This window comes from Cheilinus undulatus, linkage group 10 (genome assembly GCF_018320785.1).
Source record: "Cheilinus undulatus linkage group 10, ASM1832078v1, whole genome shotgun sequence".
NCBI lineage: Eukaryota > Metazoa > Chordata > Actinopteri > Labriformes > Labridae > Cheilinus > Cheilinus undulatus.
In genome coordinates, this window is record NC_054874.1 from 32,447,783 (window position 1) to 32,473,159 (window position 25,377).

The 25,377-nt window shown below is 37.2% G+C and overlaps 1 protein-coding gene across 1 annotated transcript in view; it reads right to left on the reverse strand.

The window, feature by feature from the left end:
• Window positions 1-3,367: 3,367 nt before the first annotated feature.
• The window catches only part of slc16a2 (solute carrier family 16 member 2), a 55,900-nt gene continuing 33,890 nt past the window's right edge, over window positions 3,368-25,377 (reverse strand). The window contains exons 5-7 of the mRNA XM_041797169.1: window positions 22,080-22,308; window positions 13,122-13,394; window positions 3,368-10,060 (exon numbers count right to left, since the gene is read on the reverse strand). Coding sequence (XP_041653103.1) covers window positions 13,138-13,394; window positions 22,080-22,308 — 486 coding nt within the window. The 3' untranslated portion in view covers window positions 3,368-10,060; window positions 13,122-13,137. The remainder of the gene's footprint in view (window positions 10,061-13,121; window positions 13,395-22,079; window positions 22,309-25,377) is intronic.

Here is a 25,377-nt window from a genome sequence, read left to right on the forward strand (position 1 = left end):
TTTGTTAAAAATATTTTTTAAGAGGTTTACTTTAACTCTTCACCTTAATATTAAATCTCTGCTCCAATGCGTCACAGTCACAAGGCAAACTCTCTGCTACTCATTACAGCTTTATTAAAGATTTAAAAGTTGAGCCAGCACTCTCTAAAGCATTCTTATTTCACTTTCTTGTTAATATTTAAGAGCTCTACTGCTAAGCAGAGTGTCCCCTGTGAGTGTTTTATTCCCACAAACTTCCAGTGTAATTATGTCTTGAAACGGATGAAAATAAGGTTTTGCAATAGCACAAAGTGTTCCAGTTAGTCATATGTTCCCAGTCACGGACTAAAAGTAGAGCATTCTGGATGAATTTTTCTATCTCTAATTTATCGTTTAAGCAGAATGTATTAAATTTTTAATTGTAATTCAAGAGAATATCCCTATGGATCCTATGTTATGTATTCTCAATTATATGGATGATATGTTGTCCATATTTCAAGAAAAAGATTTTATTTGTTGTTCTATGAGTGCAAAAAGTGGCACATTACAAGATGCAGTTTGTGTAGTTGATTGTTGATTGTGATAATATTCTCTTTTCATACAGTTTTTTAAATGTCAAATTTTGCTTATTTTCTACAGTGGCGTGCACAGACTTTTTCAAGGGCAGGGGCGAAAAGAAAAAAAAAGGGCACATACAGCGCATTCTCGCCACTGAAGAGGGCACTAAGTTTCACGTGTTTTCGAGGGCACTTTAGACATGTTAATGTTATACAAATGGCACATTATGTAGCCTTAAAACAGACTAACTAGACAGACTACTCAAGTTAGTTTGTAGTTAGGATCAGCATCCCCAAGAGCTGTGTAGATTCATCATTGGATTGTGAAGAACACACATAAATAAATAAATCTCTTCCCCCAGAACATTTTCAATTAAGTAGAGGCCATTTCTTGTATTCTAGTGCATTTTAACACCATAAGACCAGATAATCTAAACTGGTTCTGTGAGATATAGTTCTGGCTCAATATAGATCAAAAAAGGGTCCAACATAAAAGTCATCGCAACAGTAATGTTTCATAGTATTTCTTGGTCCTGACGGTCTTCTGGAGTTTAGTGTGTTTTCCTCACCCAAGAGAACAGTTTAGTGTGTTTTGCCAATGAGGAGGGTACTTTAACACGCCTTTTTGCCACCCAAGTGGGCAGTTTATCATGTTTTAACCAGCCTAGGGGGCAGTTTCGTGTGTTTTGCCAACCAGAAGGGCACTTTAGCACGCGTTTTTTTTTTTTTTTTTTTTTTTTTTTTTTTATAATTTGGCCATGAGGGGGGGCGACTGGAATGGAATGCTAGAATGAAATGGAATGGTAGAACTGAATAGAATGGTAGAATGGAATGAAAGTATAATGGATTGGAATGGTAGAATGGAATGGTAGGATGCAATTGGCCCCTGTGGCGCAGCCTAAGCTTTTGTCCTTAATGGAATTTTTCCCCTTTACATTACTTTTACTTTTATACTTTGAGTAGTTTTGAAACCAGTACTTTTCTACTTTCACTTGAGTAAAAAGCTTGAGTTGATTCTTCAACTTCTTCAGAAGTCTTTTTAAACCCTAGTATCTATACTTCTACCTGAGTAATGAATGTGAATACTTTTGAGACCTCTGGTGATGACTCACTGTTCTTTACTGACAAATGTTGTAGATTACACTTTATCCAAATATCCAGCTAATGTGAAAATGTATTCTGTATAATGATGCATGATGACAAAGCATGATTGAGTGTTTTTTTCTTCAGGTCTTTTCCCTCTCTCCTCCACCATCTACCAGGGATGAAAAAATACACGGGGCCCTCTACTGGACATTAAACTGTGTTACATGAATGACTGCATTGAAACTGTTCCTGTGGAGACGCCTGGAGGCCAACATGCAGACTCACACATGCACATAATAACAGCATCACTCCAGATTTGGACAATCTGTACCAATTCATTATAAATGTTTATTATGAGTTTAACAATAAAGGCTTTAGAGTTCATTTCAGTTATAAAAAAAGACTTTAAGGATCATCCTCATCTTTCAATAACAATACTTCAATGTGATTTTAAGTGGTATGTCTCAGTTCAGGATGAATTCTCACTGTATTAATGCTTCTTTAATGAACTGTTTTCTTGACCTGCGACTTGCACACAGTACTTACCTGTATCATTGACTCAGCAAAGGCTCAGTATTTGTGTGAGATTTCAGGGTGAAACAAGGGAAACTGGGAGTCAGAGAAGGTCTTGATGCCTGAATAGACTCCCTCACCACGTTGCTGTGGTGATAATGAGCACATCACACGTTTGAGCACCTATTCAGTGTGTCCTCAAACAGTCGCTCACAGTATTTTGTTTCTCCTCTGACTCGCCGAGTCATGCTGCATTGAAAGGTGTCTGGGGGTTAATCTTCCACATGATTGCATGTCAAGAACACCTGAGCCAGCGGAAGTGGAGCTGTTAGAGGACTCGAAAGCACAAAGCTGACAAAAGGGAACAACAGCATGGGTGGTTTTCATATTACATCTTTATTGTTGGTCTAATAGAAAAAAAATGTGCCTCTTTTGTCACAGATTCAAAATTACTTTGACAAAAACACAAAATTACACAAATTCTTCTAGCAGCATGACTTTCTTTCAGATCATGTGGCATCACTGGCCTTGTTAGAACATTTTGCAACATGATTTTAAGATAAATGTATATTTATATACATATATCTATAAAAGTATAGCTTATTTAAGGGGACAGGCTAAATAGACAGGCCATAGAGGTCCAACTGCAGCAGTAAAGTTTAGCAGAGCCCAGCACAGAAATCTTACTCTTTTATGAACATACACGGCTGTGAGGAGGCCCGGGACAAGGGCTGCCCTGGGACCATAAAGAAACATGAGATTTTATCACCAGAGGAGCAAAAACAAGAAGGCTACAGTTAAGCTAATCAAAAATATGCATGCATGAAACAGACTTTAACAATATGTGGAGCAAATAATGGCCCATCTGAAAAAGACTAGAGTGGATCTGGTGACAGCTTACTTAAAAGAAACCATTTCCTTTTTGTAAATCCCATGTCTGCTTCATGATTCATAAATGTTCAGCAGTCTTGTTCTACATATTGTTTCTATGGCTAAGTAAAAGAAGGCCAGTTAAACAAACTGAGCTCAGAGGAGCAGAGAAATGGCATGCTGCAGAGAGGAATAACAAGGTTTAATGTTACACAATTCTGGCCTGACATCAAGTCAGGTGGTTTTTCTGCCAGAGGAGAAGTGTAATGAGTTCTCTGATTTCTAATCAACAAATGCAAAATGAAAAGCCAAAGTCAAATAAAACTGATCACAAAGAGTAAATATGACACACAACAAGTTAATCAAGTTCTAAAAAGATGCAGATTTTATTAAAATTGATAAGTTTGCTCTACATGTGGAAAATGTAACATCAGAGAGACCAAATAGTGCCCATTAGCTTTATCTTGTTATGAGGTTTGATACAAGCCCATCTGTAATTATGGTTCAGCTGTGCGTCTCTGTAGCTTTGACCTGCTTGCTGTGTGATGCAGGAAAGCATCAGAAGAAACAACTTTGAAGAGAAATGTTCAAAAAACTGAATATTAGAATAGTAACATGAGTAACATGTAGTTTGTGTTCACAACTAGATCATGTAGTAGTGTTAGTAGTTTAAGTCTGTGTGGGGTCCCTGCTGTACGGAGGAACAGCAGAGCTGAGAAGAGATGAATTAACATTCATCATTTAGAGTTTTACATGTTCAGACTTTAAAGCTACAGTGAGGGATCTCAATTTCCTCGACTCCCAAATACAAACAGGATAATTTATCTCAGCCCTGTGCACATGCAAGTTATAGAAATTAATCCTTCTTTATTTTAAATGTTTAACCGTGAAAACAATAAAATTTGGTTTAATTTTTTTCTGGCTGTACTGACAGAATGTTGTTAACTGCATGTGCTAACACTGATGAGGACTGTCTTTAATGCCTTCCTGGGAGGTCAGGTGTCAGAGCTGGAAATGGCATCACATCCAAGGTGACTGCCTTCCAGTTTTGAGTTTGTAAATGATTTCCCAGATTGGAATTTTGACTTCAAAGGTGATTCGGTTACTGATTGCTACTGATGGTCTTGTTCGCTTTTGCATGTCATATGCCTTATTTTAATTTTAAACTGTTTATTACCAGCCAAAAACTCCTCACAGGAGCTTTAAAGAGTGAAGCAGTTGCAGATTACAGACCCTGAGCCTGACAATGCTGCATAGGTGAGGAGACAAGCCAAGCACTGTTCTGACTGACCATCCAGATGTGAATGTCTTTCTTCATTTCCTTCAGCTCCTTCACTTTTTAAAATTTAATTCAATTAAGCAGCTTTACAGCTCATTATTTCCAGTAGTCATTGATATTAATCACCAAAAACACACTAAAATACAAATAAAATCAATTATTTAAAACAGGAAAACACAATAAAAACAATTTAAGGTTGATTAAAAACCATTACAAAGTAAATAAAAGTACATATGTTGATATATTTCCTAACTGAAGCACACAGCTGGTTCTAACCAGAAACTGGGTAAGTCAGAAATCAAACATGGAGGCGGTGAAGACAGATCAAGGACCAGAAATGACAAAAATTAATGAGTAAAAAAATCACATTTAAAATCTAAAAAAATAATCACTTTACAAGCAACATGTCTGATCTGGTTCTGGTGTATCACAGCTGTTCAGTAACTGTAAGGCAAATCTGTTTTCAAACTGAGGTTACTGCTTAGACTTTTAAAGTCTCTTTTTTTAAATCATGCCTCCTTTTTAAAGAGATTGTTTTATATAACACAGCATGATGTGAAGTTGCTGGCTTAACAAGGTGACAACAAATTCAACACATAACAGTTGGGGAAAACACTTGGAAGTTCACAGTCAAATGACAAAACACAACAAATACAAAACATTTTGAGAACATTTTATCGAGACATTTGTGCATGGAGACACATTCAGCATTTTGCAGGCACCCAGAGGCAAAATGCTGAAGTTTCTCCTTTATGGTTGCCAGAGACTAAAACCTATGTAGTCATTTCAATTATCTGCCAGATTGTTAGACTTCAGAAACATAGGCCTCGAGTTTGAAAGCTACAGACGCCCTAAGAGGAAATACACCCATACATTTTATTTCATTTTGTTTTTCACTCAATTCATCCATTTCATTATCTTACTATAACTAAGATGTTAATTAGGGATGCACTGATACCTCTTTTTTGGACTGGATTTTGTTACTCACTGATCACGATTACAACCTACCACACCTTTGTAATAACAGATGAAGAATTATGAATTATTGAACCATTTAGTTCACAAAATGCAATTTTTATATGATAATTTAATTTATTAGGGCAACAAAAGTCATCCAAACCTACCTGGCCCTATGCAAGAAAGTAATTGGCTCCTAACTGAACATCAGATTTTGCCACTCTTGGCAGCAACAACTGTAAATGAGTCTTTCACATTCATGAAGGAATTTTGGCTAACTTTTCTTTGCAGAATAGTTTTAATTCAGCCACATTGGAGGGTTTCGAGCATGAGCGGCCTTCTCAAGGTCATGCCACAGCATCTCTATGAGATTTAAGTCTGGGCTTTGACTAGGCCATTCCAAACCTTCATTTTGTTTTTTTAAGCCACTCAGAGGTGGATTTTCTGGTGTGTTTGGGACTACTGGCCTGCTGCATAAGCCAAGTGCACTTTAGCCTGAAGTCATGAACTGATGGCCTGATGTCCTTCTTCATGATTTTCTGGTAGAGAGCATAGTTTATGATTCCTCACCTTGCAAAACTGAAGGATTGACCAGACTCTATGTCTGTCATCAGTCAATATCTATGCAATGGATATACGAAATAGTCCATCTGGCATGTCAGGTTGACAAATCCTCCAGGTACTTAACCAGGTAGGCTATTCTGTGTTAGTTTTATGTCAGATGTAGTGGGACGCACACCTTGCAAAAAATTCAACATTTGTCTCATCAGTCCATGGAATATTTTCCCAAAAGTTTGGAGGATCATCAAGATGTTTTCTTTGGAAAATGTGAGACGAGCCTTTGTGTTCTTTTTGTCAGCTGTAGATTTGGCCTTGGAGCTCTCCCATGGATGTAAGTTTTGCTAAGTCTCATTGTTGGATGATGAACACTGATCTGAACAGAGTCAAGTGAGGCCTGCAGGTCTATAGATGCTTTTCACAGCACTGTTTGGATGGAAAGTCCCTCTCACTGAGCTTGGTCCTGATCTGCTCCAGTTTTGAGCGTGTCACTGGTAATGTGCCATATACAGTATTTGGAGGAACTTGGTCAGGGTAGGAATAGGGATAGAAAGGATCACTTATTTTCATTGATAATTATATCCTCATCAATACCACTACCGATCCTTTTATGCTGATTGATGGGAGTAGAAGATGACAATACATCTTAACAAAAGTATAAGCTGAGTAGTGCTTCAGTTTAAATAGTCCTGAGTCCTTCTGTTATACCTATTTATAATGCTGAAATTGTATAATTCCTCAAAAGTGATGTGATATTGAAACACATCACTTTTTATTAACATTCATCTGCTCATCATTTTTACTTAACTGACCTTGAACACATTATAACTGTCTGCTTGTTAAGTCTGCTTTAATTCTGACAATTTCACCAAATATGTCAACATTGGATTAATATTTTTAGTAAGTGGACTTGCTGCAAAGTTTTGAAACACTTCTCTGCACTTATCTGAGCGGATAAGGAGGGTAATCATCTTGGAACAGATAAAGCCAGTGTTGTGAGATAATTGCTTGCTACTCACATCTCATCCAGTGTTATTTCCCTTCAAGCTGACAGTTGAAAGTGCCAAATTTTAATTTAATTTCATGCAAAATGTTGATGTGATTTGAGCCTCTGCTCCTCCTGCAAGAACCTAAGTACGTTTTTACTCAAGTGATAAGATAAAATAATATTATGCCACTGAAACCATGAGACTCGATAGCAGTATGGATAAGCTAAAACATTATTGATTCCTGGGTTTTGAAAAATACAGGACTGAGTCTTAATGTACACAGGGTTCAGTCTCTCCTAGTAGGGAGGGGGTATTATCATGTTTTTCATCTGACAGGCCACCCTAAAGGGCACTTTATCATGTTTTTAAGTACCATAGGGGCATCCTAAAGGGCACTTTAGTAATTTTTTTTAATCTTTTCTTTCCAAATATTAGGGCATCAAAAGGGACAGTCACCACTGAGACCACCAGTGGTTAACATCTTGTGAAATGACACAGAGAACGATATCTGCAATGAGTGGAAGTACATAGGCATGGTATCAACACTGATACCCAATTCAAGTGTCACTGAATCCCTACTGGTAATTATTAGTTTTCGTTGTTATCTTGAGATCTCAAGAAACTCATGAAAACCCCAAGCTACCTAGATAAATGTGTTATGATCTTTAGAAAACAACCAAAATTTGCTTTTCACTGGAAAATGTTGAGAAATAAATTGCATGGATGTTTGTCTGCCTAGGGCTTCCATAGAAAGCAGTGAGCAGTAGTTTTAAAAACAAATACTCTAAAAACTATTTCAATACGAAGGTTTAACTTTTACAAAGTGGATGCTTTCTTAAAAACTGGGAATCAGCTAAAAATCCTAAGGGTTTTTATAGAAAGCTGCCTAAGTAACCTTCATTAGAAATAAATATCAGAATTTTCACAGTTGACCATTATTAATTAAGCAGAAGAACGATGATTTTGGTTAAGAGATACTGTTTGACAATTCAGGACTTCTTTTTCACGTTGGTATGTTTGGAGGTTGATCTGAAATGATATAAAGTAAGACTGAAATAATGATGATTTGCAGACACTGGCTAGCTTACATCCTAAGTGGCTCATCAAATACCTCTACTCTGCACTGCCAATAAAACCTAACCAAACAAGAGGCCTATGTTGTAACCATCGAAGGGTTTTTGATTCGGATTTAGTGTCTCGTTTAACTTCAAGAATATTACACATGAATAAAAACATTTCAAAGAAAAGTAAGGTTTTCATGACGAGATGCTGACAGGAATGGTGTAGATGAAGAGCAAAGAAGATAACGGTGTAAAGGCAAAATTAGAAGGAAGAGTAAATCTCTAAACTCATAACATGCCTACTGTTCAGATATGACCAATGGAAGTTTCCAAAATTGTGGCACCAAAACAGACACTAATGAGGTTTCTGAGGAAGAGAGGTCAATATTAACCAGGTGTTTGGCAACTCTGTGGCTCTGAGACCTGATTTAGATTACACCTACACAACACACACAGACAGAACGGACACTATAGAGTAATGCAGAATGTCAACGTGTTCGACTGGATTGCTGAGGATTGTTTGATCACTGAGGTATTGGTGTATGTTTCCTATCCAGAGGTGTTTTTCCTACTGTAATACCCTCCTTAAAGAAGCTACACTCAGCAGTGAGGTTTGTGTAGCTTTGAGGCTCTGTAAGCTTTGCAACGCAGAAGCTACGAAGCTACGCATTCAACCAGAGTCAAATACTCAGTTATTGCAGCTCTACTTCACATCCGTTCATTAAAAAAACTACCTGCCCAAGAACTTGTACTCTAAGAGTGCAAACGGCATGGTCCAAGGGTTTAAAATTACTGCAAACAGTCCTTCCTACCCTAAAAAAGGAACCGCTCAATAAAGCTAAGACATTATATTTCGTTACTGCCAACACAGTGAGTGCGCCCTCATGACACGATGAAAAGCAGCAATTTGATTTGATTACCTGTGAGACAGCTTGATGAGGGCTCAAGCTATGCGGCAGCTTCAGTAGTCCCTATTTATCGACAGACTGTCACACAGATGCCTAAAAACCCACATTAATGCCTCTACAATCAAAGGAAAACAGGTGCTGCACAGTAGCAACACTTGCAAACTCACATTCAAAGAGAGGAAAAGTTCACAAAATGCCTTCTCTGAAGTCTACCCAACGCTGTCGATCTCCCAAAAACTCTACAAAAAGCAAGATTTCTGCTTCTAAGAGTACACAGTGTTCACAATACAAAAAATAAAGAGAATTATTACAAACACAGTTTACTCGGATTTGTCTAGCACCCTGCCAAAACCATTAAAGGCCTTTAAAAATCGTAGAGTGTGATGGTTGGAATAAAAACTCTGAAAGTTAAGGCTGTACACATTGAGAAAAGACCTGGTATCAACCATAGTGTTTCGTGTCATGCCTCGTTTCCTTTGACTGCATACTTTTTATAAGCTAGGTCCCTGACCTACGTGGAAATAGAGGGATTATGGCATATGCATCCCTTGCAGGCAGGCTGGTAGAGTAGAACATTTGGTGGCGTTTTTGGAGCCATGGTGTTGTGAGGACTGTGCGTTACAGTGTGCGGTTGAGATGAGGTGATGGTGTCTGGTGGCTGATCTCTCAGAGGAATAGTCTGTCCTGTGACATTTAACAAAAATGTTACTCTTGTAACCAGCCACCATGTTCAGAAAAGAAGTATGAAAAATCACTCAAGATGAAATTTCTTTCAAGCTGCTGAAACTAAACAGAGTGTAATGTGTTAAAAGATTAGATGAAAAAAGTACTACAAAACAAACTGTAAATTCATCCCTTCATTAATGCTTAGTTCTAAATGCCTCTCACCTTAATGTATCAGTGTTATCTAAAAAACGGACTTCTACTGCTTCAAAAAGCTATGGCAGTGAGATAAAAGCTGTGAAAACAAAAATTACCAGTGAAAGAAAAAATCTCTTCATTTCTTTCCTCTTGGAGGTTCATGTAACCACAGAGTCCCATCTCAGGAGGCAATCCTAGCTGGGACTGTGTTGTGCTTCTCCTCCATTCACAGGTCCTTGGTCCTACTCTGAAGCGCCTCCTTTCTTCCTCTGTGGCTGGTAGCCATAGCATTCCCCCTTTCTTAATTCCCTCCACATTAAAAATTACAAGCAGACATTGAGAGTCCAGTAAGGTTAGAGGGTTAATTTATCAGCCAACAGGAAGTTCATGTTTGGGAGGAGGTCAATCTAAAGATGAGTTAAGGTGCTGGTGGGCCGAATCCCTGAGGGGGGAGAACAGAGTAAAGTACAGTATAAGAGATAAACACAAGATATTAACATGGTTTTCAAAAGTCTGTCAGCTTTAAAAGCAATGCAATTAGGTTTGAAAGCAGCACATTAATCCAGGGGTGTCCAAACTATGGCCATTATTATCTTGAAGCTAATTATAAAAATAAAATATTTAGACAAGCAAAAAAAGACTATCACAGCAAAATGCTAGAGGATAATAAAAACAATACAAAGGGCACATGGAAAATCTTAAACAAAGTAATAGGAAATACCTCTGCACCTACAAGTCTCCCTAAGTATTTTATTTCTGGTAATGATGTTATAGAGAATATGGATGAAATAGCATATGAATTTAATTCTTTTTTTTGTAAAGATTGGACCTAATCTTGCAAACTCAATAGAGAAACATAAAGGGCAAATAGGATTTGGTTGGAATGGTGAAAGCAGGGTTTCACAATCCATGTTCCTCAATGAGGTGAGCGAAGAGAATATTAGAACTGTAGTCGCAAAATGTAAAAACAAGATGTCTACAGACAGTAATGGAATTGACATGATCATAGTGAAAAAGACTACTGATTGCATCACAAAGCCTTTAAGTTACATTTTTAATCTTTCTTTTCGCATAGGAGTTTTTCCAGATCGGATGAAGATGGCAAAGGTCATTCCATTGTTTAAAGCTGGAGACAAACAGAACTTTACTAATTATAGACCAGTATCTTTACTGTCACAGTTTTCTAAGTTAATTGAGAAATTATTCATACAAAAATTAGATTCTTTTATTGAGAAACATAATTTGTTAAATGAAAGCCAATATGGCTTTCAAGGAAATTGTTCTACAGCTCTAGCATTAATGAACATAATAGAGGAAATTACAGCTGCAACAGACAACAAAAAATACACAATAGGAGTGTTTATTGATTTAAAGACAGCATTTGATACATTATATCACGATATTTTAATTTCAAAATTAAATTCTTATGGTTTGAGAGGAGCTTTTTTTAGATTGGTTGAAAAGTTATTTATATAATAGACAACAGTATGTACAGTTTGCTGGGAAAACATCTAATTGTTTACATATTGAATGTGGAGTACCACAAGGCTCGGTCTTGGTGCCAAAATTGTTTATTCTACATATTAATGATTTACATGTTGTAACAAAGATCTTGGAGTTTACTCTATTCGCAGATGATACAAGCTTTCTTATTTCAGGAGATGATTTAAAAATTTTAACAGAGAGTATAGAGAATGAGATGGTAAAACTCAAAAAATGGTTTGATATGAATAAATTGTCTGTAAATTGGAGTAAAACTAAGTTTATGGTGTTCACAAATAGAAAAAAGGATGAAAACGTCTTGTTGTCTATTAATGGAGTTTTGATCGAAAAGGTGTCAGAAATTTGTTTTTTGGGTGTAATAGTGGATTAAAGTTTAACATGGAAACCACATATTGCTTATATTCAGAATAAGGTGTCAAAAAATATTTCTGTTTTAAGAAAAGCAAAATATGTATTAGATAATAAATCAATGAGGATTTTGTATTGTTTGCTAATTATGCCATATTTGAGTTATTGTAGTGAAATTTGGGGAAACACCTATATTAGCAGCACAAAGCCATTGTTTTTGTTACAGAAAAGAGCTATAAGAATAATGTACAATGTTGATTTCAGGGAACACACAAATGAGTTGTTTGTAAAGTCAGGTTTGTTGAAGTTTAAAAAGATGGTTGAATTAGGGACGTTATTGGCTTTGTTCAGAGCAAGAAGTGGACTGTTGCCTGCAAATCTGCAGAGGTTATTTGTTTTAGTTTCACAGGACGACAAGCATCGAAGAAAATTTAATTTCAAACACTAAATGGCGAGGACTAATACAAAACAGATGTGTATTTCTGTTGTTGGTGTGAAAATGTGGAATTCACTGACAGTAGAAGAAAAGGGCCGTAAAAACATTTTTCAGTTTAAGAAGATGTATAAGCAGAGAATAGGGAAATTATATAAAAGCATGTGGTGATGGAATAGCTTTATTTATGGATTTCTTAGTTTTGTTTATTTTAATTCTGATGTAAGCGGTTTCTTGTTTTAAGAAAGGTGCAGGTATTATAAGTTCGCTTCATCCTGCTCCAATCACTGTATTGGAATGAATAAATAAAATGAAAATGAAAATGAAAATGAAATATGGTCAGCAATAGACCATGAAGCTTGTGCATGACTGTACTGTATATTTTAGTAGTAGTTTTTAGTTTTGCTACAGTTTTAATTCTGTAAACAAACATTTGACACAAGAACTAGTCATTTTATTATTACTAATTTGAGATGATAGGGTAACTGGAAAACATTTTGACAAGCAAAAATTATTAATTTATAACACTCTGAAGAAATGAAGCATTCTGATTTACAAAGCATTTCATGCTGATTACCTTAAAGAACCAACACTCCTATAAAGTTTGGCAACTTTGTGCAGTTTGCTCAAATTTTGGTTCTGAATGTGGAGATGATTTGTCAGCATCTCTACTCTGTGATGCATGAGGCTTCCCTTCCATCTTGACCAGAGGCAGCTCCACTAGCAGCCTGGACAGACCAGGGCCCCCCTGAAACCTAATCAACTGGCCCAGAATACTAAACAACTATAAGCTCATTCATGTCAGCCACTGAAATGGCTGTTCTTTTTCTTCAGCACATTCAATTACTGAGCACATCCTAAAATACCAGTATATCAGACTGGTTTTACTAACTCTAACACACTAAACGCAAGCGATATCAAAGTGGTCAGCCTTATATTTCTCTGACTGTGGCCCTAATTAAAAAAAAAGTTTTTTTAAAAATAATGTCAAAATTATGTAATCAAATACCATATATTCTGTGTATAAGTCGCTTTTTTTAATGCCAATTTTTTTTCATTTCAAAAGTTAGCTGTGGCTTATAAACTAAGACAACTTATCTACCCATAAAAAGTGCTGAGAAAAGCAATTTCTAGCTTGAAAATTCATCCCCATTCATTGTGTACTATTTGCATTTTAAAAATAATCATTCAACATACTTTGTAAAAAAAAATAGTTCACCTTTGTACATTGCGACTCAGATGTGTGTCTCTACGTCAGTGTAGCCAGGCAGGATGACTCCATTGGAGCAGCCCTTGGGATCCTCTGTTGGTTGAGCAGTGGGCAACATGTGGGCTGTTGGGGACGTTTCTTCTTGTGTCCATGCAGGCTGGCCTCTCTGGAGCTTGCTGTGTATCAGTGGGACAAAGAACAGCACTACACCCCCGACAATAGGAGGCACTCCTGCCAGGGAGAAGGCCACCGTGTAGTTCCCAAAGTAATCATGGAGGAGACCTAGGCAGAAAACAAAGGGACATTGTTAGTGTTATCATTTTCTCAATCAAGATATTCAGTGGAAAACAAAAGATTCATAAAAAATCCTTCATTTCCTCAGTGAAAGATTGACTAGAGTTTAGATGTCTGATTTGAATTCATACAATGAAAAAGCAAGCAAACAGACAACGAATTAGCTCTGATCAAAGTATGAATTTTGAGAAATGTGCTGAAAAACTTGTATTTGTGTGTCCTTTGATAGTGACATCAAAAGATCATATTTGTGTTAGTAAAGAGCTGAAGTCAAGAGGCAGTAAGAAGCCCCAGGGAAAATACTGCGATATCCAAAAAACAAAAATACCACTAATGGCTGGGAAGGCTACACACATTCTTTTGTGGTTTGCAATGATGCCATGTCAAACTATGCAAAACAAAAATATTGTCCTGTTTTGGCCAACAGACTAGCGAAAAATATCTCTGCTAAGAGAAGCTTTCGCTGTGGCTTTTTGCTTGTTTCAATAAAGACGTGGTCAAGGTCAGATTAAACTGCCACTTTTCTACAGCTACATCTAAGCTAATTGCTACCGTTGTGGTAGCCATTAAATGCACTGGCTTACAGAACAATTCAACCCCACCTGCAACAATCGCAAATTCATGCCAAAACAGGTCAGCAGGAGAGTGAAAATAATCCTTTCCATCACAAAAAGCTTTCAGTGCTGCTCTTTGCTCTTTATTTAAAAAAACCTACAGGATCGCCTGCGCTCCCATTTGTATATCTATTTCCAACCGTGCGTAGAATTGTAACCAAAAGAGATAGAGCAATAATTATTTTTGCATATAAAACCAGAGGAGTAATACTAACATATCACACATTCAATGTTTTCCAGAGTACTGTTTCCTTCTAGAAATATCCTTTCTTTTTTTTGCAGAAATGTAGTATAATGCGCACACATCAAAAACAATATAATATGATATAATCCGGGTAATAATTGTATTGTTTTCTTGCAGGTCACGAGTCAAACTTATTATTGTTTTTAACATGGTCTTCTGCAAACACATGTGCTCAAAAGGATCTGGCACACTTAGAGATTTGACTGCACTACTGTAAACAGTTTATTTTTTTAAAAGATGCTATCTTTTGCAAATTGAGCACAATTTCATTTTATTTTCATTTTTGCCACAGTTTTTAAAGATAAGTGTATTTCAAAAATAAAGTTATGACCATACTGAAAAAAAAAATGTTTGGGTTGAAGTGACCTTGTGCAACTTTTTTACAATCAAAATTTTGAGGGATACAGCTATGACATCTGTATTTAGGAAAATGTGTCAAAAAAAAAAAATTTCTTGTAGTTTTTTGCACTTTTGAACAATTTAATTTGTTACTATGGACTTATCGCATACATATTAAAATTTGGGTACTAAGGGTTGTCCTGATGTATAGCCAATTTAAATACTAAAATGGCACTACAGCATGTAAAAATGTAAAGATATGCACTGGTGGTATGGCAGTTCATAAAAGGTCCAGTTCTGATAAAACTGCTGCTATACTATGGCTACAAAATAATGTTACATCGGAAGCCTCCATTGCAAACAGCACAACCCTACCCATAGCCACTGCCTCGTTCTCCTCGAATCATGCTTTTCAAGCTAGATTTGCCTGATGGTGGTCTGGCAAATCCATCCAAACTTAAAACAAAAAGGAAGGAAATTTGTGTTTGGTACATTATTTCTTTGTTGTAACAATGCTTCTTGGTAATAATCTTATACTGTTGGAAAGCCTGTTTATTACCCTTTTAAATGATGCCACATTTGTAAGGATCATGCATTTGTGGGATGAGCAGCAGAGCTGAGTATGTGGGCCGCCCATGAAAAATGTGCCAAATCTTCTCTGCCAATGCAAAACAGCTGATTTTGCTGTTGCTATTGACTCTTGTTTTGAGCTTCTGCTACCCCCAGGTGCTGCCAATCAGGTGCCTGACTGGCAGCACCTGTGAGCATGGGCCCTGTGGTGGCCAGTAGATGTCTGCTTCAAGAATCGGCATGCCGTGTTTGACTGATCTGGATAGGGCCCGTCAGTTGGGCAACTTCAAGCTGGTGTTCCGCAAAACCAATTTGCAGCATTGTTGGAGGGAACCCTAGTACCATCTCCAAACTGAAGGCAAAGGTCCATATAATGAGGAACGTCAGAGACGGGTCGTGAAGTGGGCGTCCCAAGAAGACGACACCCCAATAATACTGTTTTTTTTCTCTCCACTCCAGAATTTGAGAGTGGAGAGGATGGAATGGCCTGCCAGCAGTCCTGACCTTAACCCCATTGAACACTTGTGGTATCAGCTTGGGTGTGCTGTTCATGCCAGGGTGAACAACAAAACCATGTTGGCTGACTTGCAACAAATGCTGGTTGAAGAATGGGATGCCATCCCACAGCAGTGTGTGACCAGGCTGGTGACCAGCATGAGGAGGAGGAGCCAGGCTGTTGTGGCTGAGTATGGTTCTTCCACACACTATTGAGGCTCCTGTTTGTTAAATGAATAAATTGTTAAATTGTCAATATGTCTTGTTTCTTCAAACTTCAATAATCCAATCCACCAAACACCAAACAAGAGTCAATGGCAGAATCAGCTGTTTGGCATGGGCGGCCCACATACTCAGCTCTGCTGCTCATCCCACAAATGCATGATCCTTACAAATGTGGCATCATTTAAAAGGGTAATAAACAGGCTTTCCAACAGTATAAGATTATTACCAAGAAGCATTGTTACAACAAAGAAATAATGTACCAAACACAAATTTCCTTCCTTTTTGTTTTAAGTTTACTTTGCAAGGTTAAAATAACATCACAATAGCAAGTGATTATACAAAGATAGGGAGCAAATGTTTTCCTATTGGTGAATGTCAGTGTGTCAAACTTAACTGATGATGCAAGAAAAATGTTGATGTGCCAGTCTCGCTGAATTTGGTTGAGGGCCATACCAGACACAGGGTTCATTATACTACATCATCCCTGATGTTCATAAATAAAGGCCTGAAGTGGGTGTAACTGGGCCAAAATATGGCTAAGTAAAGTTTTTTAATCCCACACTAGTTGGTGCTGCAGCTGACTTTCCCTGCAATGACACAATGTTACTTTATTTTTTGAGTTGGCAAAAACCAAACTAGCATTTTCCCCAGTAGCAAAGCTAGGCTAATTCTTCTTGGTTTAATAGCTTTTGCCTGCCTCTAGCTGTCTCACTTTGCTGTTGTGGAGTTGTGTCAAAGTGTACTTTATTGCCAAAAATCTTCTTTTTAAGGGCATTTATCCTTTTTAGATAGCAGTAGATAGCATAAGAAGAGTGAGGAATAGCAAGCAGAAAACGAACAACAGCTCCTGCTTGAGCCCGGGCCACCCATTTGGAGAAGGGTCTGGCTGCAGACTGTATATCTCTGATGGCCCCTCTGGCAAACTGTTCATGTGAAACTCCATCTCTGCCAGAAAATAAATACACACTAAAATTTTCAAAATAAGCTTATGTAGCTATAGCTAAGCTCACAAAGCAGCTACATAAACTACGCTATCTGAACAGCTACATTAGCTTTAGCTACGTTTGCTAAAGCTCACATTGCTAAAGCTAACTTAGCAACACTGGCTTATGTAAAGATCACGAAGCTTAAGCAAGCCCCCATTTGTGTAACTACGTCTAAAACTTGCTAAGACATCACTTAATCCCAGGTTAGACCTCTGAACTTTTTTTCTGTTTCATTTATGAAATGTTGCTTTGTCTGTAATGTTTTCAATATTTCATGAATGTAACTGCCAGACTTTGTTTATAAATAAATTTGAATTTCAAAAAATGTAAAACTGGAAATATGTTGTACCAGCAAATTATGGCACTCCCATTCTGACAGAGACAGTAGCCGTGTCCGAAATCACTCCCTATTCACTATATAGTGCGCTATATAGTGAATACGCCATTTTGTAGTGGTGTCCGAATTTTGAGTGAGCATTGTTATTCACTATATAGTGCACTCATTCTATCCCACAATATATTGTGAAAAGTAGTGAGCAACCGACGGCCACCAGCTCAGCAATATTTACCATAATGCATCGCGGTCGCTGCTCTCAAGCATGACGGACGAACGAGAGGAGCACAGGAACATATTTGAAAACTTTTTAAAATGCTTTTTTGTTTATTGGTTCTGCCAAATCTGTAAGATAATATTAAGGATTCAAAACAGAGTAAATTTTTCCCCCTATGATGATTACAAGACATGAGACCATCAGCTTTATGCAAAAATAAGTGATAATACACACAAAAATGTATATTATGTTGTCACTATAGAGACAACTTTTTTATCTATTAGTATATCTATTTTTTTTGTAAAAATACGTTACATTTTGTAGCAGTTTTTATTGAAATTCTACCGTTAATTTCGATCCTCAGCCGTTGTCAAGGAAATTTACGAGCCGTTGCTGCTAAACGTTTAAATTGTGAGACAGTGATGACGTCATCGCCCGCAGCCAGAGTAGTGTCCGAAATCATTTTTGTGTTTTGCAGTTGAGTCCACTATATAGTCCACTATATGCTGCTCACTATATAGTGGATAGGGAGTAGGGAATGAGTGAATGGTTTCGGACACAGCCAGTGTCTTACATGACCAGGCAGCAATAGAGGCCATCAGAGATGATAGGTCTGCAGCTAGACTGTCTTGCTCATGTGGAGGACTGTAGACTCAATATATACAGTGCTTAACAAATTTATTAGACCACCACCTAAAGTAAGGTTTATGCCACAGCTGCCCTAAATTAACAGCATTGGTAATTACCAAAATCATTTTTTATGTTTCTGCAATGGTTCATACACCAATATGTAGAAGATCTTTAACCCAAATGATATTTTTAATGCTAAAATATAATTATTATTGTTATCCATGAATTTTAAAATTTACTGATTTACAAAAAACTGAAAAAATAGTAAAGCACATTATTATTTCTTGATTAATATGTCAAATTATAGTTAGTTACTTGCATTCCTGAACAGAAAAAAATAGTTTTAGTGGTTGACTGTTATGCTTGATTAATTTCTGACTTCTCAGAGAAGCCCAGTGAGCCGGCTCAAATTTGGGTATAAAAAAGTTAATTCAGTTTGAAATTCCTCATTCCTGTTCAAAATGGTAAAATGTCGAGAGCTCGCTGAAAATGAAAGAGTCCTGTTAAAGCACTTCATGATGCTGGATGGTCTCTGAGACAAATATGACAGGTAGTCTAATAAATTTGTTAGGGACTGTATGCACATAGCCAATAAGGTACAAAAAACTTGATTTAATGGTAATAAATTCCCGAGGGACTGCTTTGTCTTATATACAATGCAGTAACTTCCAAACTAGTTTGTTGCAAAAAACACTAAGCTTGGAGTAGATTGTGCTCTTTTAAAAAAGTAATAGAACCCAAAAGCCCCACCCTGCCCCTGGTACGTAGGCTCATCCTATATTTATCTGCATGCGAGTCAAAGCAAACAAACTGTATCACAGTGACAAAGCAGGGTCGACAAGTTCAACACGCTGCTCTGAATATTTAATCTACTGCTGAGCTTGTGACACAACAGGAGTGGGAGGGGTGTGCTCTTACAATGTTGCCTCTAACATATGCATTCTTGCTCATGAACTGTACAGACTGTACTGTACAAAAACACATGTTGACCCAGTGATAATCCCATTCAGACATGGAGGAGCCTTTATTTCAGGATGAAGAGTAAATAAATGGCTTTTTAAACGTAATGAAACATAAGCACTCTATTGCATATCTACTTTTCTGGGTATTAATTTGATTATTTGGTATTAATATGGTCTGCATAATGTCTTTAACTTATGAATGTAACCAAAAGAGATTATGTGCATGCAGGAAAACTGAAAACATGCCATTATATACAATATTCTGGTGCCTCAATACTTCTCTGTGTGAGTGGACACAAAACATTCACCTGTCAGACATGTACTTGATGCTATTGTTCCTATCATCTGAGAGGAAACGTTTTCACAGAAATAGACTGACACCATTCGGATAAACAGGAACTTTAGTAAAGAACAAAAGGGGAGCAAGGTGTGCCTATATGTCTGTATTGTCAACAGCACCGCCCATTTCCAAATTTGAAGTCCAACAAGATGACCAATAAATAACTTTTAAAGCAGAAAATGAATTCCCAAAAAGCAGCTTGAGCCATTAACAGAGGTTATTCAAACCCAAAATGCATTCTATAGCATTTTAACATTTTAAAATATATAATTAACCTGTCTTTTTTACATGAAATAAACATGTATTTAAAGAAACACATAAAAATAGGTGCAGATTAATTTTATCTAAATCCACTAGTCAACTTACTGTTTCAGCCAGAGTATGATGTGGGATTTTCTGTGAATTTATTACTTTAGATACTTAGCAGTATCTTGCTCCAGTCAAAGAGGAAAACTGAACCAGTAACAAGCCTTTTAACATGGATTTTCTTTGTGATTTTGTAATTCATTCAACAGCTTGAGAAAAGTGAGTGCTTTGTGGTAAAAACAGCCCAAGTCTATGGAAGATCTGCAAGAGGATGGCAAAGAAAAAGAGCCCAAGGACGTGTGACTCATCAAATGTTCTGCCTTCAGAGCCCTCTGCACGACCCTACTATTGGAGAGAAAGAGGGAAGAATGGTAGAAAAAGAAGGAGGGGGCAGAGTACTCACACAGAGAGCTGGGTACAGTCTGTTTGTACAGACTGTTTGTAAGACAGCCAGCATTTGTTCTACTCTTTCTTAGCACCCCCTCTGACTACCTTATACAACTGATATCAGTCACCTTGTTGTGCCCAGTGACTATCAACCTTCTCGAGTCAAAGAAACATAAAGTCCCCCTGGTGTCAGCTCAGGTATGTGACCGCCACTGCCGTACCGCCTCTAAACAAGTTTGACTTATGTGTTCTTTCTCTCCTTTGTTCCCAGTGAGGAATCAGCCTCTCTTACTGAGAATACCAGAGTGCTCTCAGGGCATAAAAGCCCACCCCCCCCCCTGCTGCTTGCTGTCTCTCTACACAAATTTTGTCTTCTGTTCATTGCAAAATTTTTGAGATAAATAATCAAGAATTACAGTCAATTTTGTGTCCTTCCTGAATTTGTCATGGCCTTTGAGCCAGGTTATGACAGGTAGGATAACACTACAAGATCATCAGATCACTTTTGGCCCAATCCCCTCACTCCAACCAAAGAAAAACAAAACAAAACAAAACACTCTTTTACATGCTGCTAGGAGAATGTCGTAGCAGGGGCAGTGGTATTCCATGAGGATTTTTATTTTTTGCTCCCACTGCTCTGTCAGTGGTGTGTAAATGTGTATGAGTGCATTTGAATTAGAGATTAGCTAATACCAGATGTGGAAAAGTACATAACTACTGTCCTCAAGTAAAAATACAGTTACTCTGGTTAAAGTACTGATTTTTACTATAAATCTACTCAAGTAAAAGTAGAAGTCTCATTTAAAGATTACTTTAAGTACTGAGTAGCTACTGAGGAATTATACAGTAAAATATGATCTCTTCATACTGGCTGGAAAAGAAGAGAACAGACCTCCAGCCAGGTTGGTCAGGTAAAACCCCACCTCTATAATAAAGTAAAATACACTGAAAAATTTACAGTGTTAATTAAACTCATAAAAGGTTAAATGTAACCCTTTAAAAGTGTCTCTATTCTGTCACACTACATAAAGTTAAACTCCACTTTTAAAAGAAATATTTTACTATATATTTATTGAAAATCTGTGGCATGGTGGGTATCCTCTGGCAGGAACAAAGCAGAGAGTCAACCTCATAGCAAGGCAATTCATACTGATGGAAAATAGTCAGTATGCATCCCTTAGGAACACCTAAAGTCACAGACAGGAACTCAAACTCAGTGGATGACTTCACTTATGGTGCAAAGGTGTCTCCCATCAAAAATTAACAATAATCCATCAGAATCATGACCAAAAGAACCCCAGTAGTCCTCAGCTGTTTTTGACTGTGATGTGGAATCATTTTGTCATTATGTGCTACTGTGTAGTCAACAGAAGTGGAATAAGTAGAGTAATGAATTCAAGTAAAAGCACAGTTACTCTGGTTAAAGCGTACTTTAGTAGAAGTAAAAAATACTTAGTTTAAGTCATTTGAGTAAATGTAATTAGCTACCTTCCACTCCTGGCTAACACTGATGGCAAATTCTCCATAGCAACCTCAGCCATCAGCGTATGAATGTGAAGTGAATGGACTGAAAGAGTGTGAATGGGTAAGTGTGACCTGTGGTGTAAAGTACTTTGAGCAGTCACATGACATGAAAAGCACTATACAAGCTCAAGTCCATTCACTATTTACACCAAACATATGAAGACTCTGTGTGGCATGTATTTGCAAACCATGGTAACTGAGTAGTGGGTTATGGTCAGAGACCTGTTAACTGTGGGCATGGATTTATAAATGTTTTTGAACCAGTCCCACAATTAAACCAGGGTAAATAAGTCAAAATGGATAACGAATCTGTGAGAATGGATTAAAAATTTCATGTACTAATCTCTAACCAGAAAGTAAGGTTTTACACATGTTCTTTTTTTCTCAGCTGACAACAGGCTAACTCCATTGTGAAACAAGCTAGATAACCCCAAGTTCATTCTGCAGTATAAATCATAAAATTGTATACAAAAAAGGAACAGAAAAGATCATCTTCTCACCAGCGATGGGTGGACCTGCTGTCATGGGAAGAGCCATTAATCCTAGAAGGTAGCCTATGGCCTGCGAAGCCTGCATAGGCCCAACCAGCTCAAAGGCAATAGGAGCCATCATGGTGAGAAAGCATCCGTCACACAGTCCCAGGAACACACACACAGCCACCAGGCCCTCAAACACTGAGCACTGGGGAATCATAATGGACATCAGGCCCAGAGCCATGAATGACACCACCTGAAACAGACAGCCAGAGCACATTCATGAGCTTTAAATACAATGTACATAAAATAAAACAAGACTCAGAACTTCTGGTCTCATTTGTTTGAGTAGTACTCCAGTGTTTTAAAGACCACATAAACAGACCAAGAAAATGCTTTCAAGTTTCCCTCATTTAATGCTTTTATAGCTGACAGTATAGTAGCTTACAATTTGATCCTTCTTATGTTATTGAGAACTACCTGATAGCTGGTACAGGCTGTGGTATATAGCATGAAACAAAGAAGAGAAAACAGATATAAAAGATGTCTTAGTCTAATATCTCTTGAGAATGATGAAACAATGTGTTATAATGAAAACAAGTATCTGTATTTTAGAGCCTTTGAAGGGATCATATTCATGATTTATAAAGTGTGCTGTATTGCCATTGTAGGTACAACTACCTACACAGAGTTGTTAGTTAACAGCATATGAAAGGCTTTATATGTAGAGGTAGATAACAGTGGTTCCAATGTGTACTACTTTTGCAAAATCATGACTTGTGTTCATCAGTGTGAGACTGCAGAAAATCTAATGTAAGCAAATTGTAGTTGCTGTTCTCTATTTCTGCATGTCCATGTAAAGCCTTTAAAATGTATTAGCATCATTAATGTCCTCCACCTTCTCTGCTTTTATATCCAGAGGCTTTTTAAAAGCAGCACAGAGAAGATGGTCAGAGGAAGAAGCATAGAGTGTTTGGCTGCAGCCTGGAGAGCTCTCTGGTACAGCCCTCTCCTATACAGACCTCCAATTGCCAACCTAGAAGCCATGCCCCCAGAGTGAGATTCTAACTTTCAAAATAAAAGATTGCATCTAGTCACATTTTATGTTTATTTTAATATCAATACTTCATGTTAAATTAAAAGAGAAATCCTTCTACTTTTCCAAATAAAAGATCATGTCTAGTTGCACTGTATGTTTTTTTTTGTATGTTTATTTCTATGTTTAATATTCCATCTTAAATCAAGAGGAAAAACCTATAATTTTCACAATAAAAGATAACGTTTTTTACATGAAATTTGCTTTTATGTACATTTAAAGTTTTATTTCATATCAAATTAAGATGATACACTTGGTTATAACTACATTTTTACATTTTTATTCATATATTTCATATTTAAGTAAGTGGTACCAAATCCATTTCAAGTAATTATGTGGTTTTTTCACGTATTTATTTGCAGTTACTCACTGACCTCTGATTCTGTTTTTGATTTAAAAAAAAAAAGAAAAATTGAAATGTTTTTCCTCTCCTTCCTTGTTTATTGACAGGATTAATCCCAGCCTGGCCCGTAAAGATGTGACAAACAGAACATTCATACAACCACCCTCCAATTAATTTGTTTTTTTTCCAAAGGCTCTGCCCATTCCCAAACACTGTGTATGAGAGGTTTTCCTCGTGCCAGGTTACCAGAAGTACATAACATCACCAATCACCAATTGAAATGATAAATAAACCAAACACCCACACACACACACACACACACACCGACACACACACATTTTGGAAAAATCATTTCGAATTTGCTTTTTGCACTTTTGACCTGGGGTGTTTGCTGTTTCTAATTCTTTCACTATGGGATGAAGGCAAGAGGTCAGTATAAGACAGGGCTGTATCGGAGGAGTCTCCAAACTGCCAGCACTTCCAGTTTTAAAGAAGCCGACAGATCTCTCCGCCCCTCTGTTAGTGCATCCGTGACTAACTTTTCTTTGTCACATGTTTTTTACATCTATGCTTCTTTCTCTTCTTTGTTGGTTGCTTAAAACAGTTCAACAGTGATGATCATTACTGTCACCTGAACTGGCTGGCTTTTGTCATCTGTGATGCTGTTTTTCTCCATTCAGGCTTTAGAAAGTATTTAGACAGATTCGTCGTTTGACCAAGTGCACCGAACCATGACTGGTCCAGAATAATAAAAACACCATTACATCCATAGTTGCTCATTGATGATTTAGCAGCCAGGTCAAAATAGTGAACTGTTAGATTTTCCTCCTATAACTGTGAAGGATGTCGCTGCTGTTTCATTTATTTCTTTTTGCTAAATCCATTATTACCCACCAAGGCACAAAAACTGAAACTAGCTGTGTCAATATAAACATGTGCAGTACATACAGAAGTTCTCTTCTTTTTATCTTCCCTCTGTTCCTTATGAGTAAACTTAAAAGCTACACTAACTTGACATTGGTGATAGTAAGGAAAGGGGGAATGTAAAACCTGTTTTTGGTTGTCATTATTTTATGTCTTTGTGGTCTTTGTACTTGCTTGTACATGAAGATCTAGTCTTCCAGTATGCTTCTTGTGTGACAGAGTTTATCCTCAGGCAACAGCTGTGCCAGTGAGCTAAAAGTGCATAAAAGTGTGGAACATTTTTTCTCTACCACTGAACCATCTTAAGCTCTAAAAATAAATGGGTGTAGATGACTTTCAAATGTCTAAATATCCCAAAAGTGTGAAACTAACTGAAATTTGAATCAAACCTTCTGTTCATCATGAGGGAGGTAAGGGTAGTTGGCTGGTGATGGCAGGAACCTGATAAGATTGCCAGTTCAATTTATGCATTAAGAATTATGTGTGGATTATAGCAAAGCTCGCAGAAAAATAAAGCTGAGGGTCGTTTATATGATTAAACTGCATTTTCAAGGCGGGTAAGGGAATAAGATTGGTGCTTTGTGCTTTGTTGAAGCTGCTGAAGGTTGCTGGCCTGGTTTTCTAAACCTAAACTTTCAGCTTTTGCTGCTGATTTTACAAAGCCCAGAGTTTATGAGTTTCATACTGAGAACTGTGAAAATGGGCTGTGTGCCTCAAAAATAAAAGGTGTTACCTTGAACTTCAAACAATAACCACATTGTGCAAAGAAACCTTCTCTTACAAAAAGAATTGTGTTAAACACTGAATAAGAGAAAGAACAAGTGTTTCCAGCTATATGACAGAGTATTTCTTAGTTATGGCAAACAGCATGGTGTACAGGTGCTGGACAAAGATGTCTGCAATGACCAGTTGTACAAAAAACACTCATTGTGTTTCTGTGCATCACCACCATGAAGAGAAGT